Here is an 18538-nt window from a genome sequence, read left to right as displayed (position 1 = left end):
GAAATGCCAGGCCTAAAGAGGCCTCGTACTCTACCTGCCTCCGGGACGCCTGGTGCCGCAAGGCGGCCACCTGCTCCTCCAGCTCTTGAATCCTCCCCTGAGCACGCTCTCGATCGGCCCTTTCCGAGGTGAAATCATCCTTGTAAGCAAGAATCTGAAAGGAGGCAAGACACGCGGCTGTCAGCACGCGGCGCCATTTCTGCTGCTCAGGACGGAGAAGGTGCCCACCTGGCTCCCCCCCCCCCCCCCCCCCGCACACACCTCCCCCGCCCTCCACCACCCAGGGCCACACCTGCTGCTCCAGCATCTGCACCCGCTCCAGTGCCGCATCGCGGGCCCTCCTCACAGCCGTCAGCTCCTCCTTCACTTCCGCACAGTCATTTATCTTCTCCTCCAGCTGCCTGTTGAGCCTGGAGATCTCCTTCCTCATCAGCTCAGGAGGGGAGGGTCTCTCGGGCTCACGGGGGGCCTGTAGCCCCTGAAGCTGCGCGTGGAGCCCCCTCACATACTCATCCCTGCTGGCATCGTAGCGCTGCCACTTGGCGTTAAGGTCTTCTACCTGAGGGGGTGTGGCCGAGACACGCGGTGAAGGCGGCCCCACGCTACGCCACGCTTTGTGTTTTTAAGTTTAAACTTTTTCTTCAAATTTTTATTAAATTCCAGTTAACATCCAGCGTAATATTGGCTTCAGGAGAACTCAGTGTCACTTGCAGACACCCCCAGTGCTTTGTCGCCATCCCCATCTAGCCCATCCCGCCCCCCTCCATTAACCCTGTTCGTTCTCTATCGTTAGAGCCCCCTATGGTTTGTCGTCCTCTCTTCTTCCTGCCCCCACTTCTGTGTTCCTCTGCTTGCTGTCTTAAATTCCACACAGGAGAGAAATCACTTGGCATTTGTCTTTCTCGGACTATGAGCGCTTTGTTAGCGACAGTTAGCTAATGAGTTCTTCCCCTTAAATGGATGTCACCTCACTTTGCTCTTCTATCCAGAGGGGACACGGAGAGCAGCAGACACGTCTGAGGCACGGCGGTGACGTCCGCCAGCAACTGTTAAACACAAGTGGACTCGGTGCGGTTTTCCCTCCTTAAAAGCCATACTCGATAGTAATTCTTGCACCTCCTTTCTCGACCTACCAGTTAGCCTGAGGGGACAGAGCAGGACGGGGCACATTCTGTGCACTTTCAGACAAAAAGGGCAGGTCTCGGCATGGTGTGTGTCAGCCAAAGTGGCCTGAGGGGGACACAACCCCTGAGCACCATGGAGGACAGGACCCCCCTACACCTGCAGTTCACAAGGGCAAATTCTTCTTGAATGAAATATGACAGATACTCACATGGGTCACCTTCTGTCTCAACAGTCGATTTTCTTCCTGTAACTTCTCGATAACATCCCGGACACAGGTGTCCCCGCCTGTACGCTCTGGCTGCATGACAAAGGGAGAGTGGGAGGGCACTATGTCGCTGAACATAAAAAGTGCAACAAGAGGGGAGGAAGCTAGACCCGCGGACCAAGGTCGCAGACATCATCACATCCAGCAAGGCACCAGCTGGCGGTCGTTCATCAGGTAGAGACGCGAAGTGGAGACACAAAAGGACTCCCTGCTTCCCGGAGGTGGTGGGGGGAGGGTGTGCTCTGCCCTGACCCGGGCCCACCACCCACCGGGGCTCCCGCTGCCTGACATGCTCTGTCATGGCTCGGGGGAACAGGGGGCTCAGTCCCATTGTGTGGCAAAGGACACACCGGCCCTGGGCCACAGGGGGCAGGCCTGGCTGGGAACCCATCATGTCTGCAGACCATCAGGGTCAACCTTGGTGGCTTTGTACACAGGGTCTGACCCACACCATGCTCATGCCTAGAAGCCACATCCCAAACCGCCCCTAACAATGGTAGGCAGCCCTAACCGAAAAGTCTCGTTTGAGAAGTCTGTCTGAATCCGAGAAATGCAGTGCATTTAATAGAACAGAGGGCTGCATGTTGGTGACATCATTTTTGAGAATTCCCCTTGAAAGACAAAGGAAGTATGTATCCTCACGGCGCAGCCACTGGGAAGCCCCGGGTGACTCAGCCAAGTCCCAGGCTGAGAAATGATGCTGATTTAGTGACTGTAAGAGCCGCCAGCCCCCGGCCACCATCGTGTGTAGCTACTTTCAAATCCCCGCAAGGAAACGACCCAGTGACTCAATGTTGGAGAAGAGCACCCGCCTCCTCCCAAATAGCACTTTCTTTTGGCTTCTCAAATACGCGTGGTTCCTTCCGAGGTTCCCTTTTAGTGGAATCCACCTGAGAACAGGTGGTTCCCCATGCGAGCTGTGGCAAAGCCGCCGCTAAGGGGCCGGTCAGCCCATCCCCCTCAGAACGTCGCGGCGCATTCCTCAGTGAACCTGGTCGCAGCCTAAGAGAACTGCCCGGAAAGGACCCCGCTCAGCAAGCCCACAGCCAGCTGGGCCGAGGTCCACGGCTGGGTCGGTGCCGCTCTGTGCAGGTGCGTGGAGCACATGGAAGGCCAGCACCCACGGCCCTGCGGGCCTGCGCATGGGGCCTGTGGGGGAGCTGCCCTCACCTCGCTCTGCAGCTTCCTCATCCGCCTACCAGCCGCGGCTCCACCCTCTTGTCCTCAGCTAACCGAGGCTACAGAGGCCAAGAGGCTGGGCTGGTGAAGCAGGCTGCCCTGCTTTCCTATCACATTTTGCACGTTCCATCTTTCTAGAAGAAAGCCCTGAAGAGACAGGCTTTGTCACAACCAAGAGGAGTCTCCTTACTGGTGGGCTCTGGGCTCCCCAATCTCCGCGATTACTGAGGGATCCTGCGGTCTCTACGCGACGCCTCCTGCCCCGATGTGGTCTTCACTGTAATTTGCTTACCCACGTGCATGGCTTACCTCAGGACTTTTCTCCCTCGAGTCCCCCTGTGTGCGCTGTCGTTCATCCAGACACTTGGCCAGATGCTGGCACATGTGGGCAGTGGCGGCCAGAGTCCTCCGCAGCTGATGGGTCTCATCAGCCAAGGAGCGGCACAGAATGTCGCTGGCAGCCCGGGCTCGTTCCTTCTCTGCCACGCTCTGCCGCAGCAGGGCAACTTCCTTCTCTCGCTCATGCTCCGGCTGGCTCATCAGCTGCTGCTTCTCCTTCTCTTTTTCTTCTAACTGCTCAGAAAGTCTTTCAATTTCCTAAGTGGAAGATTTAAAAGCACAGTTTATTTTATTAAAAGAAGGTAAAAAACAAATGTTCATAAAACAAGAGAAAAGTTCGGCACAGACACCCCATCACTAGATGATGAACAAACTCATTCAGAGGCCGGCTTTTGAACTATAATTAAACTGGAGTTCTCAGCCTATAATGTTCTTTCTGAAACTTCATCTACAATTCTGTTTTCAGGGACGCCTGGGTGGCTCAGTCAGTTAAGCACCCAACTTTGGCTCAGGTCATGATCTCACAGCTCGTGGGTTTGAGCCCTGCGTTGGGCTCTGTGCTGACAGCTTGGAGCCTGGAGCCTGCTTCAGATTCTGTGTCTCCTCTCTCTGTCCCTCCCCTGCTCACACACACACACTCTCTCTTAAAAGTAAACATTAAAAAAATAGAAAAAAATTTTAATGTTTACTTTTAATAATTCTATTTTTATTTATTTATTTATTTTTACGTTTATTTACTTTTTTTGAGAAGAGAGACAGCATGAGCTGGGGAGGAGAGAGAAAGAGGGAGACACAGAATCCGAAACAGGCTCCAGGCTCCGAGCTGTCAGCACAGAGCCCAACGTGGGGCTGGAACCCACGGGCCACGAGATCATGACCTGAGCCGAAGTCGGACGCTCAACCGACTGAGCCACCCAGGCGCCCCAATAATTCTATTTTTATTTTCACAAACAAGTTCGTAATTTTAGATGGTACATCAGCAAATTACGAAGTGTGGCAACTGCAAAGACTCCTTTATGGGACGGACAGAAGCTGCAGCGGGTCAGTGCCTAGAAGGTACGTCCTCACTCCTGGTACTTGGAATGCGACTTGACTTAGAAGCAGGGCCCTCACAGACGTGACTGGTTAAGAGGATTAGAACAGACCCCGATCCAGTGACTGCTGTCCCTATACAAAGAAGGAAATATGGACACAGACACAAGGAAGGAGGTGGTGTGATGAGAGACCGGAGAGCTGCGTCTACAGGCCAAGGGGCACCAAGGGCTACAGGAGCCACCAGAAGCTGAAAGAGGCAAAGACACACCCACTCTGGAGCCTCCAAGGGAATTTGGCCCTGCCAACACCTTCCTCGGGCTTCCAGGGCAGAAGGGCAGATGATTAAATTCCTCTTGTTCTAGGCTCCCAGCTATGGGACCTAATCCACCCACCGCTGATTACTTCTTTAAAAGAAAGTCCTTAAAATTACAGTCTGCTCTATACCTGGCCTTAATTTTGTACCTTCCTGTCTCAAAGAACTGCAGCGCCTGCAAATCTTTGAGGTGACACTGGGTGCGCGAATGTGACCCAGAGATGGAGCACCAGCCTTGGGAGACGCAGGTCAGGTCTGGGCTTCCCCGGGACGGTGTGGGCAGGAAGGACTGGCCTCCCGCGGAGGAGCGAGCTCACCCCCACCACCCATCCCTCACCCTCACCGCCCCCCTGCCAACGTGAGTGTGAGGGGGAGACACACGGGGACCCTGGAACCTTCTCAGCACAGCAGAACGAAATGCTGGGCCACATTACTAAAGGACCCCTGAAGTATTATTCTCTTACGTGCTTGAAACAAAAACAAAAAATATGCATGGTTGTAACAAATCCAACGAAACCTAATTCCTCTTTTGCCACCAACCCCTCCACCCCAAGCGTCACTTTCCAGAGGCAGCTCCTATCCACCATGTGGGCACAGGTCTTTCCAGAATGTGTTTAGGCATCTACCACACCAGTCTTCATACACAAATGGATCCTACACCAGCACACTTTTCACCGCTGTCTCCCTCCTAAGGAACACCTCATTCCACAGTAGATTCCAGATTTGCAGGACACACTTCCAATTGATGGACATGGGCCGCTTCCTTACCCTCTGGTGCAAATACATCCACAGGAAACATGCCCAGAAGTCATACAGCTGGGACCGTTTCAAGACTGGATTAAGAAGTACCTGGTAAAACTGGGGAACACAGCCCGACACAGGGCCCCACCCTGTTCCTGGGCCCATGCCTGAGCCCATGAGGCAAGGGCTCCTCCACCCAACGCCCTGTGCACCTGGGGTGGCCTCCGCAGGAGAAGTGCAGCATGTGCCTCCATCACTCTAACCAGGGGACCCAGAAAACATTCTGGAATTCTCGCCCTCTCAGGGAGTTAAGGGTCCTTGCTTTCCCACTTTCTTTGAACTTCACTCTAGAAGTTGACAGCAAGAGAAGAAAGAATAATTCCTGGTAGGATGGTCAATTCGGCTCTCTTAACAAAGACCTAGAGGAAGAGACTGTTCTAGACCCATAATCCAAGACAGGCCCGAAAAGAGAGGCTGGAAGAGATGAAGTGAGGAGGTCAGACCCTAGCAAGTGGGACATGTCCAATACCCAGTGCAGAAGAGGTGACAGGATGAGGACAATGGGTGTGACAGAGTATAAGAAACCACACTGGTGATGAACCCAAAACGGATTGTCACCACAGGTGTCCAGTGCCCACCTTCCCTCCCCCTCCGTGGATGGCATCCAGCCTGGTGAGGCCATTCCTTTCATTTTTCCACTTTATGACCTCACCCGTGAGTGGAGTCCAGGCCTTTCTGGACTGAAGGAGCAAGAGGCCTTTCCCTGAAAGTTGGCCAGTCGGCATTGCTACCTCCTCCCAGCACACGACCATTCAGCACCAGGCTGGAGCAGTGGGACCTGGAGGGGCTATATCCACGAGCTGGGGGCTGCCAGCTGTGTGCCAAGTGGCTTGGCCTGGATGTGGCCACTACCTGATACACCACAATGGGTATTTACACAGCTGAGAACCAACCGTATGGCCTCCTTAACATAAAATCCTATAAACAGGGAAAAGAAGGCCAAATCCCAGCGTGAGCTCAGGTTCCCAGTGCTGATCATTCCTGTGACACTGAGCCTAAAAACACAAAACTAGGCCTGTTTATTAGCCTGGAATTTATTTTAAAAATTGACCACTTTTTAAAGGCATTTCAAGCTGAGCAGGGGCCTTGTCCCATGTTCTGTTTAGACGGTACAGCAAGAGCGTCTCATGACCACCTCTCCCTCTGAAGTGTCCAGACTCCTGGCCAGCCACTGCTCACCCCTTGCCCGGCTTTGGTTTCCCTCTACCTACATCACAGCTTTGGTGTTGCTTTGTTGCTACTGTTGGAAGGGAAGTGCCTGAGGGCAGTGACTTTTCTATTTAATGTTTATTTTTGACAGAGAGACGGAGAGCGGAGAGCGGAGAGTGGGGAGGGGCAGAAAGGGAGAGAGAGAATCCCAAGCAGGCTCCACCCTGTCTGTGCAGAGCCTGACATGGGGCTCAAAGTCACAAACTGAGAGATCATGACCTGAGTGGAAATCAAGAGTTGGCCGCTCAACTGACTGAGCTTTGCAGGCGCAGTGACCTTTTTTTTTTTGCCATTCTCCCTGATCTTAGACCTTGTTACCCTCAACAGTGGCTCAAACTTGTATATGGAGTACACAGTGCCTATAGAGGTCTACCCTGAAATTTCAGTTATTCTGGGACGCCTGGGTGGTTGAGCATCTGACTTCAGCTCAGGTCATAATCTCGTGGTTTGTGAGTTCAAGCCCCACATCGGGGTCTCCATTCTCAGCGAGGAGCCTGCCATGGGTCCTCTGTCTCCCTCTCTCTCTGCCCCCTACCTTGCTCTCTCTCTCAAAAATAAACATTAAAAAAATTTTTTTTTTAATTTCAAAGTTATTCAAATCAGCATGACAGAGAAATAAATGTCTCTATCCTGCTCTGTATCTAATACTGAAGTTTATTCAGGGTAAATACATATCTATGCGTGATACAGAGATCAACGTATCTACGAATATATGTAATATGAATACAGACAGGAATCCTGTGAACATACCGATAAGGGCTAGTCCCCGGGGAGTCATGAATTTAACAAGTAACCACAGTGACAGCAAGAGCTGCTACTGCTCGCCACAGCCTTGGTGCCAACTGTGCAATCTCCGTACATCCTACAAGACAGCTTCTCCCATCTTTCCCGTTCTACAGATGGGTAAACCGAGGCTCACAGGGTTGGCAGCCACTGGAGTGACCAGGTGAAGAAGCCACTGCAGCCTTGGTGCCTCCATGCAGTACAGCCTCCCTGCGTCGTCTTGGGGCTGGAACACCTCAGGCAAGACCTGCGTTCCCAGGGTCCTTCCTCACTGGTCAGTGGGAGACAGCGTGGACACGTGCATGTCTATAGACAGCACGGCAGCATGTCCTCCAGCTCAGGGGGCTCTGGCTCCACACTCCAGCCCCAGGCTCCGGGCCCAGCCCCATGTAGATGCCAGTAAATGTCTGGGAACAAGACTGGACGACACAAGGATCAGGACCTGGGCCCTGTTCTCAACCCGCCACAAAACAGCCATGTAACAACCAGACCCGGGGCCAACTACAGTTCTGAAGGATGCACCAGCCTTATTACTGCCTTAAAAACCAGCTTTCAAACATCAGTTTAGAAATAACCTAGCTCGGGGCGCCTGGGTGGCTCAGTCAGTTGAGCGTCCAACTTCGGCTCAGGTGGTGATCCTGGTCCATGAGTTCAAGCCCCACGTCGGACTCTGTGCTGATGGGCACTCCTGGAACCTGCTTTTGGATTCTGTATCTCCCTCTCTCTCCGCCCTTCCCCCACTTACTCTCTGTCTCTCAAAAATAATTACAAAATATATACTAAAAAGACGTTACCTAGCTCACATGGAGGCTTGTGGGTGACAACAGTACCCTACTCGGGGCTGGCATCTTCCCTCACAGCTGGGAACCTTCCAGAGCTAGAGAAACAAAAGCAAAACCACTGGGCAGAGGGGGGGTGCAAAACATGTCGGGAACCCCCCAAAGAGTGGCCCGACGTGTCCTCACATGCTGGAGGGACCCCAGGACTTCGGCACATGTCACTCGTTCTGAAATTGGAGAGAGACGTCCTGGCTGATCCGACCAAGTGCCTTTGTTGAATCTATGACTGTTCTCATGGACCACTGTTGTCAGAAAGCCAGGCTTGTCACAGAAGCCCAGCTTCACACACACATGAGGCACATGAGTCAGCAAGTGGGCTGATGTCCCCCAAGAGAGCCTTTTGCTGGGACCCACAGTTCCACGGCTCCATACTCAGGACACAAAAGTGTGAAGAATTCCATAGTCTTGTGAGTTAACCTTAAGAGGCATGGCCTCCTGGCCCTCTTCCCTGTATTCGTCTGCCCAGGCTCCCCTAACAAAGTCCACAAACTAGACAACCTAGAACAGAAATTCACTCTCACAATCCTGGATGCTCAAAGTCCAAAATCCAGGTATCAGCAGGGCCATGCTCCTTCCAGGGCAAGAAGAATCCTTCCTTGTCTCTTCCAGCTTCTGGTGGCTGCCAGTGGTTCTGGGCTTGTAGATGCATCACTCCAATCTCTGCCTCCATCTACACATGGCCGACTTACACGGACAACCAATCACCAATCCACCGGAATCCAGTTTGCCATCCTTTTTCATTTATGACATCTTGCAAAGACCCTTTTTCCAAAGAAGGCCCCATTCACAGGTTCCAGATAGAAATGAATTGGGGAGGGGACACTGTCCAACCCAGTACAGTCTCTGCCTCCCTCTCTTTCCCGAGCATCCCTCAGTGAGAGCAAGGGCAAACAGGAATTTCAGGAAGGGCCAGTTAACTGAGGCTTTACCACAAGTGTCAAGCATGTATCCTGAGAAGCAGTGATAAGAGAGCAACAGGGTTCTTCCCCTCTGGAAGAGTGTAGTGGGGGAGCAAGGCAAAAAGATAAGGACAAAACCTAACGTCACCTGCAGGGTTCTGAGAAGATGGTGAAGCAGGAAGCACCGGGAACCTACCTCCCCACCAAAAAATGGCTGTGCTGGCAGGACCCATCGACTGTAACTGTTTTGGAAACCTGGAGTCTATTGAAGGATTCCAACTTCTGGAGGAAGACTTGGGCAGTCAACTGAGGTTAATTTCAACCAATTTCAGCTCTTAGCCCATCCCCTACACCCAGCCACCTGCAAGTGTTTCTGGAGCGGCTTGCAGTAGTCTTGCAGGAGCCAGGGTAGGCAAAAACACCCTGTCCTGTAAACATTGGAAATGTGTGCTCTGATAGCTTGCTCCTTCCTATCAGAGAGGTGCAAACACAGAAAGGCAGCCATGGTTGCTGCACCTCCCCCACTGTTGCAAAGACCCTCCCCTCCATCTGAAGTGACTTGAGAGAGATTTAAAGGGATACAGCTCTCCCCCCACTCTGCATTTTCCTGTCCCCCCCCCCCGCCCCCGCTTAGGGAACCAGACACCAAAGACAAGGACTTTCATGGCTGCCTATTTACATACATACATAAAAATACATACACACATGCACAAACACAAAATAAAGACACTTTCAAAGGCAACTACATATAAAGAGAAAATTAGAAAATGCCTACGTTAAAATTTTTTTTGATGTTTATTTTTGGGAGAGACAGTGAGTGAGGGAGGGCTGGGGAGATTGGGAGACACAGAATCCAAAGCAGACTCCAGGCTCCCAGCTGTCAGCACATAGCCAATGCAGGGCTCGAACCTACAAACCGTGAGAGCATGACCTGAGCCAAAGTCGGACACTCAATCGACTGAGCCACCCAGGCACCCTGAAAGTGCCCACATTCGACCAGGGAACAGCACAGGCTCAGAAGAGACCCGAGCAAACCTGAAGTTACCCCTCAGGCTGATCCCTGGCACAGAGACAACCTACAAGAATCAAAGAAAAAAAAAAAAAAAAACACAAAACCTTGAGGAAGAGGGAGAATCTAATTTCCAGGCATAAAACATTATTAGATCCAAATGCCCAGTTCTTAACAAAATACAAGGCATAGAAAAACATCACAAGGCATACAAAGAAAATATGGCCCATCTGAAAAAAAATAAATCAACAGACATCCCTTTTAAAGATCGGATGGCAGATCTTCTAAACAAAGACTTTAAAACAACCATCTTAAAAATGTCAGAGAAAGAAAAGATACGGAAAAAGTCAAGAAAGCACTGTATGAACAAAATGGAAATATGATTAGATTTTAAAAACCTTAAGAAACCAAAATGAAATTCTGAAGCTGAAAAGTACAATAACTGAAATGAAAAACTCGCTAGAGAGTTTCAAAGGCAGATTTGAACAGGCAGATGTATCAGCAAAGCTGAAGATAAGACAATGGAAATTACCAAGGCTGACAGAAAGAAAGAAAAAAAGATTGAAGTGAATAGCCTATGGGACCTGTGAGACACCATCAAGCAGACCAGCACATACACTGTGGGCGTCTTGAAAGGAGGAGAGAGAGAAAGAGACAGAAAGAATATTTGAAGAAATAATGCCTGAAAACTTCCAAATCTGATGAAAGACATGAATATAAACATCCATGTAGCTCAGTAAACTCAAAGTATGATGAACTCAAAAAGACTTACACCAAAACACATTATAATCAGACTTCTGAAGCCAAAGATAAAGAATCTTGAAAGCCACAAGAGAGAGGCAACTCATCACATACTCAGTAAGATAATCATTAGATTATTCATCAGTCACTTTGAAGACCAAAAAGCAGTGAGCCTATATATTCAAATGCTAAAAGGGAAAAACTATTGGGGGCACCTGGGTGGCTCAGTCAGTTAAGTGTCCAACTTGGCTCAGGTCATGATCTCACAGTTCAGCTGTGACAGCTCAGAGCCTGGAGCCTCCTTCCAATTCTGTGTCTCTCTCTGTCTCTCTGTCTCTCTCTCTCTCTCTGTCCCTCTCCCGCTCATGCTCTCTCTCAAAAATAAACATTAAAAAAATTTTTTTTCTAAATAGCTATATAAAATAAAGTTCCCTTTTTAAAAAAAAGAAAAACCGTCAACCAAGAATCCTATACCCAGCAAAACCGCACTTAAAAACGAGTGAGGGTTAAACTACAACATTCCCAGATAAACAAAAGCTGAGGGCATTCGTTACTAGACTTGCCCAGCAAAATGCTCAAGGGAGTCCTTTAGGGTGAAATTAAAGGACGCTAGACAGTAACTCAAACCTGTATGAAAAAATAAAAATGTAAATACATAGGCAACTACAAAATCTAGTATTATTGCAGTAATAGTTTGTAATTCCACTTTTCTACACAATTTAAGAGACTAATGTCCTTTTTAAAAGTTACTAGTCTAGGGGTGCCTGGGTGGCTCAGTCGTTTGGGCATCCGACTTCGGCTCAGGTCGTGATCTCGCAGTCTGTGAGTTCAAGCCCCGCGTCCGGCTCTGTGCTGACAGCTCAGAGCCTGGAGTCTGTTTCAGATTCTGTGTCTCCCTCTCTCTCTGACCTTCCCCCATTCATGCTCTGTCTCTGTCTCAAAAATGAATAAACATTAAAAAAATTTTTTTAAATAAATAAAAGTTACTAGTCTAAAAGTATTATTGTAACTTTAGTTTACAACTCCACACGTTTTCTACATAATTTAAGAAACTAATGAATTTATTTAAAAAAAAAATTTTTTTTATTAACGTTTTTTATTTATTTTTGAGACAGAGAGAGACAGAGCATGAACGGGGAGGGTCAGCGAGAGGGAGACACAGAATCTGAAACAGGCTCCAGGCTCTGAGCTGTCAGCACAGAGCCCAACACGGGGCTCGAACTCACGGACCGCGAGATCATGACCGGAGCCGAAGTCGGCCGCTTAACCGACGGAGCCACCCAGGCGCCCCAAGAAACTAATGAATTTAAAAGAGTAGTTTATGTTTGGGGGCACATGATGTATAAGGATGTAATTTTGTGGGGCGCCTGGGTGGCTCAGTTAAGCATCCAACTTCAGCTCAGGTCATGATCTCGCGGCTTGTGAGTTTGAGTCCCACGTCGGGCTCTGTGCTGACAACTCAGAGCCTGGAGCCTACTTCTGATTCTGTATCCCTCTCTCTCTGCTCCTCCCCTGTTCACTCTCTCTCTCGCAAAAGTGAATAAACATTAAAAAAATTTTTTTTTTAAAAAGATGTAATTTTGTGACATCAGCAACTGAAAGGGGTGGGGACAGAACCATAAAGGAGCAGAATTTGTATTACTGAAGTTAACATTCAACTTAAAGTAGTATGACTTTAGAATGTTAAACATAATTCCCATGGTAACCACACACACACACACACTCACACAAAAGCTGTAGAATATACACAAGAGAAAATGGGAAAGGAGTTTAAATGTTTCACTACAAAAATTTGAATTAAAAAAATATTGAATAAAAAAAATTTCACTACAAAAATTTGAATAAACAAAATACAGTAATGCAGAAAATGAAGGAAAAATGCTTTAAGCCATCTAGAAAACAAGTAGCAAAATAACAGAAGTAGTTCATCCTTATCAGTAATTAGCTTAAATATTAATGGATAAAACACAAGATCCAACTATTAGTTTTCTACAAAAGACTCACTTGAGATCCAAAGACATAAATAGATTGAAAATAAAAAGGATGGAAAAACATATTCATGGAAATAGTAACCAAAGGAGAGGTAGGGGTGCCTATACCAGTATCAAACAAAATACTTTAATGTTTGTTTATTTGTGAGAGACAGAGCATGAGCAGGGGAGGGGCAGAGAGACAGGGAGACACAGAATCCGAAGCAGGCTTCAGGCTCTGTGCTATCAGCACAGAGCCTGACGCGGGGCTCGAACTCATGAACTGTGAGATCATGACCTGAGCCGAAGTCAGCACTTAACCAACGGAGCTACCCAGGCGCCCATCAGACAAAATACTTTAATTCAAAAAAGGTTACAAAAGACAAGGAAAAACATTATACATTAACAAAAGGTTTAATATAGCAAGAAGATAGAACAATTATAAGCATTTGTGCATCTAACAACAGGCTATATGAAGCAAAAACTGACAGAACTGAAGACAGAAATAGTTCTACAATAGTAGAGACATCAATATTTGACTCTCAGTAGTGGTTAAACAACCAGACTAAAGATAAGTAAGAAAAAGGCCTTAAACCACAGTAACAGATGTGTAAACGCCCACCCAGCAACAACTGCATACAACTGATTTTTGACATTTTCCAGGATATGTTAGACCACATATTAAGTCTCAGTAGATTTTTTTAAGTTTATTTATTTCAGGGGAGAGAGAGAGCGCGCGACAGAGAGTGTGAGCGGGGGAGGGGCAGAGAGCAAGGAAGACAGAGAATCCTAAGCAGGCTCATACCGTCACATGGAGCCTGATGCGGGGCTCGAACCCACAAAGTGTGAGATCATGATCTGAGCCAAAATCAAGAGTCAGACACTTAACAGACTGAGCCACCCAGGCACCCCAAGTCTCAGTAGATTTTAAAATACAGATATCATATAAAGTGTCTTCTCCAACCATTAAAGGATGAAATTAGAAATCAACAACAGAAGTAAATCTGGAAAATACACCAAACTGTGGAAATTAAGCAACACATTCTTAAACCAATTAATCAAAGAAGAAATCACAAGAAAATTAGAAAATACTTAAGAGAAAATTAAAATGAAAACAAAATACACCAAAACTTACGGGATCCAGTGAAAGCAGTGTTAAAGGGAAAATCTTAACAAGCTATAAACTTACAAAACAAGCTATAAACATTTGCCTTTACAAACAAGAAAGATTTCCTGTCAACAACCTTTAATTTTATAACTTAAGAAACTAGAAAAACAAGAACAAACTACAACCAAAGCTAGCAGAAGGACAAAAACCATAAAGACAGAATAGATAAAAATGAAATACAGAACAGAAAAGAACAGAGAAAAATCAATAAAGCCAGTACTTGATTTTTTTTTAAAGGTCAACAAAATTGACAAACCTCTTGCTAGGCAGACTAAGGAAAAAAGAAGACAAATTAACAAAATCAGAAATGAAAAGTGGAGACGTTACCATTGTAACAGAGTAGTATAAACAACTGTCACTGACAAACTGGATAACCTAGATGAAAGGAACAAATTCCTAGAAACACAAAACTTACCGAGGCTAAATCATGGAGAAATAGAAAAACTGAATAGACTTCTAAGTAGTAAGGAGATTGAATCAATAATAAAAAAATCTCCCCGGGGCAACTGTGTGGCTCAGTTGGTTAAGGGTCGAGACTTTGGCTCAGGTCATGCTCTCATGGTTGGTGAGTTCAAGCCCTGCATTGGGCTCTTTGCTGTCAGCTTGGAGCCTGCTTTGGATCCTCTGTATCCCTCTCTCTCTGACCCTCCCCAACTTGTTCTCTCCCTCTCTTCCTCTCAAAAATAAATAAACATTTAAAAAAAAAAAAAACCTCCCAACAAAGAAAAGCCCTGGAACTGATAGCTTCACAGGTGAATTCCACCAAACATTTAAAGAATACCAATTCTTCTTAAGTTTTTTCAAAAAAATGAGGGCATACTTCCCAATTCGTCCTATGAGGCCAGCATTATCCAGATACCAAAGCCAGACAGAGACACTACAGGAACACTAGAGACCAATATCCCTTGTGAACAATGAACAAATGCAAAAATCCTCAACAAAACACTAGCAAACTGAAGTAGGCAGCAAACTAAAAGCATTATACACCACAAGTGGAATATTTTTACTGGAATGTAAAGATGGTTAAACATACAAATACTGGTGAATGGATGTTAACTAGTTTTATTGTAGTGATCACTTCTCAGTATATACAAATATCAAATCATTATGCTGTACACATGAAACTAACAATGTTATATGTCAATTATATCTAAAGGGGAAAAAACGCAGTTGACGCTATAACACCAGTGTATTGGTATTAGTCATTGTATTGGAAACTTAAGTTGGCTTACCTCTATACTTAACTCTGAGTTCAGTATTTTCCCACTACACATTCCTCCATCCATTTCACAACTTGCTTCAGGAAGTGATTATTTATACATCAGGGTAATTAACACAGGAAACAAACCAAACTCTCCACAGTTAATTGTCCAGAAAAAAATGATAGAAGGGCAGAACCCATTTGGTAACCAAACTAACCTGCAGGACTAACCACAAACAGAAGGGGCAATCAGTGGGGATTATCACTAAGAACACTGAGTCCCTGCCCTTAGAGAGACAGCATAACAAACAATTCCACCTAGAAGCAGTGGTTTGAAAAGTGCCTGGGGTATATGGGAAGGATTTATTTACTAATCTGAGCACGCACTGGAAGGGCGAGCAGGGATCGTTAGGAGACTTGTCCAAGAAGAAAAGAGCTAGTGGCCACCATTTCTCTTCCCCTCCCTGCCAACCTAGATACCCAGACACCTGTGGGAGCCAGGATGAACACTTGCTACCTAGCTTGCTAACACTACGGCCATGCTCTTGCCCCCACATTCTCCTGTGGATCCACCCCATCTTAACTGCCTCGCTCAGCAAGAGTCCCTCCAAGGCATCTGATGTCTCATTGAGCAAGCAGCCCTGACAGTGGCCAACACTACTCCAAAGTGACTCCTGCCCTGGGAGAAGGGAAGATAACCACAGACACCAGGTCAACTGCAGCCCCTGAACAGTAGGCTGGGGCAGACATCTGATCTGACTGCTGGCCCTACCCACAAACAAAAACTTCATGCAGGGCAGCACAAAAAGAGAGCCCTGTGGTTCAGGGACACTGCAACCCTAACAGACTGGGAGCAGATATCTGGTCTGATGGCAGGTTGTCCCCATCAATAAAAGCCTCTCAGGGGACAACACAGGGAAAGAACCCTGAAGTTCAGGGGGGAAAAAAATCTCAACTTTCCAGAAATAATAAAGATTAGGGCAGAAATAAATGAAATAGAGACTAAAACCAATAAAACAGATCAATGAAACCAGAAGCTGGTTCTTTGAAAAGATCAACAAAATTGATAAATCTTTAGCCAGACTCCTCAAAAAGAGAGGAAAAGAGAGAATTTAAATAAAATCAGAAACGATAGGGGAGAAATAACTGACACCACAGAAATACAAAGGATTAAGTATTCTGAAAAATTATATGCCAACAAATTGGACAAACTTGAAGGAATGGATATATTCCTAAGAATATATAACATACCAAAGCTAAATCAAGAAGAAATAGAAAATTTGAACAGGCCAATTACTAGCAATGAAATTGAATCAGTAATCAAAAAACTCCCAACAAACTAAAGTCCAGGATCAGATGGCTTCATAGGTGAATTCTACCAAACATTTAAAGAAGAGTTAGTACCTATCCTTCTCAAACTGTTCCAAAAAATAGAAGAGGAAGGAAAGCTTCCAAATTCATTCTATGAGTCCAGCATTACCCAGATACCAAAACCAGATAAAGACACTACAAAATACAACTAGAGGCCAGGGGGCGCCTGGGTGGCTCAGTGGGTTGAGCATCCGACCTTGGCTCAGGTCATGATCTCACGGTCCGTGGGTTCAAGCCCCACGTCAGGCTCTGTGCTGATAGCTCAGAGCCTGAAGCCTGCTTCGGATTCTGTGTCTCCCTCTCTCTGACCCTCCCCCGTTCATGCTCTGTCTCTCTCTGTCTCAAAAATAAATAAACATTAAAAAAAGATTTTTTTTAAACTACAGGCCAGTATCTCTGATGAACATAGATGCAAAACTTAACAAAATATTACCAAACTGAATGCAACAATACATTAAAAAAATCTTTCACCATCATCAAATGGGATTTACTCCAGGGATCCAAGGGTGGTTCAATATTCTCAAATCAATCAACATGATACATCACATTAACAAAAGAAAGGATAAAAAACATAAGATCATATTGATAGATGCCGAAAAAGCATTTGACAAAATACAACATCCATTCATTAAAAACTCAACAAAGCAGGTGTAAAGAGAACACACCTCAACATAGTAAAGACCATATATGAAAAACCCACAGCTAACATCATATCAATGGGTGAAAAACAGAGTTTTTCCTCTGAGATCAGGAACAAAACAAAGATGCCCACTCTCACTACTTTTATTCAACACAGTACTGGAAGTCCTAGCAGTAACAATCAGGCAAGAAAAATAGAGAAAAAGCATCCAAATTAGTAAGGAAGAAAAAAAAGCGATCATTTATGTGCACATAATGTGAATCACATTTATGTGATTCCACAATTTGAAGTGCAAGCTTCAACCTCAATCATCTTTGCATTTCCCTAGCCTAGCGTGTAAAAGAATGCAATTAATTAACACCTTTATAAGGTAGTAAAGGCAGTCTCAGTCTGCTCCAATTTAACTTTACAGCCACTTCCTGTATTATTCTCTACACTCTTCACTCTAATTATACTGGATTAACACTGATCCAGAGCCTTGTACAACCCTGACACATACACATGCTTGTAAAATGAATGTAAATATAATCAATACTGGGAAAAATGGAAAAACAACCCATAGTGCCTGCTCATACACATTCCACTCCTATGCAGAAGATGCTCAATAAACACCTAACTGGCAATGGTAGATGACATTCACATCTTCTGAGTACCACCTGTGTGCAGATTATGCTATGCTCTTTATACATGTTAGATCATGTGCTCCTCATAACATAAAACAATGTACTATACACCCATTTTGTGTATTTTCTACAAAGGCTATTATTTCAATGGTATCTGTTTTCTCAACTAGTATATAAGTTTCATAACAATAGGAATCTGCCTTTCTTGATCCTTTCTGCATTCCCAGGGCCAGTCAAAACATCTGGCATACAGTAGGCATTCAACAACTGTCTAATGACTAATGAATAAATACATAAATTGTCCTATGAGCTAGGTATTGTTATTTTAGTTTTACTGATGAGAAAACCAGAACATTAAGTGACTTGCCCAAACTAACATAGCTAGGAAGCAGCAGAAGAAGATTTAAAATGTACTGTTTTTCAGTGTTTAACACTTGCTTCTCATTGGTGCCCAATAATGAGAAAGAATTATAGCCCAGAGTACTTCTATAAATCCTTTGTGAACTCCCTACAAGGCAACTTTAGCAAGCTTCATCATTTTCTTAAAGACAGTGAAAAGGTGATGCTCATGACTAAGGTTACCCATGGCTTTTTGAAATAAGAGGTGCAGCATATCTATCTTCTGGACAGCAGTGTAGAAGGATCGGAGGCCAATGTGGACGAACTGGGCAATTATTAAGCATTTTAGTTATGTATTGATAGGCTCTGAATTATTTCTGTTTGCACTTTAGTTCTATTTTCTACATGTTGCAAATTGATCGTGTTCTTGACATACCTATCATTTATTCTCATTTATACTATACCTCAAGATAATTACACAATTGTTGATAAATATCTAATAATAATGACCTGAGAATTAAGCCTTTTAGGTGGCAAGAAGCACAATGTACGTGTTTGATGTTTGTTTTCTATCTATGAGTCAACATCAATCCCTTAGAGTGAACAAAATGTTATTATTAAACCTTTCCAATCAGACAGTTTTTCACTGGATTTGTTACACAATTATACTACTGTGCTTAAGTTCACAA

The 18538-nt window shown here is 45.7% G+C and overlaps 1 protein-coding gene across 4 annotated transcripts in view; it reads right to left on the bottom strand.

Annotated features, from left to right (window-relative positions):
* Positions 1-18538, bottom strand: part of TNIP2 (TNFAIP3 interacting protein 2) — a 33911-nt gene that overhangs the window by 2471 nt on the left and 12902 nt on the right. The window contains exons 1-5 of one of the 4 annotated variants that reach the window (XM_019453870.2): positions 14908-17238; positions 2879-3166; positions 1334-1423; positions 293-559; positions 35-154 (exon numbers count right to left, since the gene is read on the bottom strand). In XM_019453870.2, coding sequence (XP_019309415.2) covers positions 35-154; positions 293-559; positions 1334-1423; positions 2879-3166; positions 14908-14961 — 819 coding nt within the window. In that variant the 5' untranslated portion in view covers positions 14962-17238. Of the gene's footprint in view, positions 1-34; positions 155-292; positions 560-1333; positions 1424-2878; positions 3167-7185; positions 7787-14907; positions 17239-18538 lie in introns of those variants that run through there. The other 3 variants (XM_019453869.2, XM_019453867.2, XM_019453868.2) reach the window with 3 other exon arrangements.

The sequence above is a fragment of the Panthera pardus genome, unplaced genomic scaffold, assembly GCF_024362965.1.
Source record: "Panthera pardus isolate Hobbes unplaced genomic scaffold, ASM2436296v1 HiC_scaffold_13, whole genome shotgun sequence".
NCBI classification, from domain to species: domain Eukaryota; kingdom Metazoa; phylum Chordata; class Mammalia; order Carnivora; family Felidae; genus Panthera; species Panthera pardus.
The sequence above is the reverse complement of the archived record's forward strand: the minus strand, read 5'-3'. Positions and strand labels throughout refer to the sequence as shown.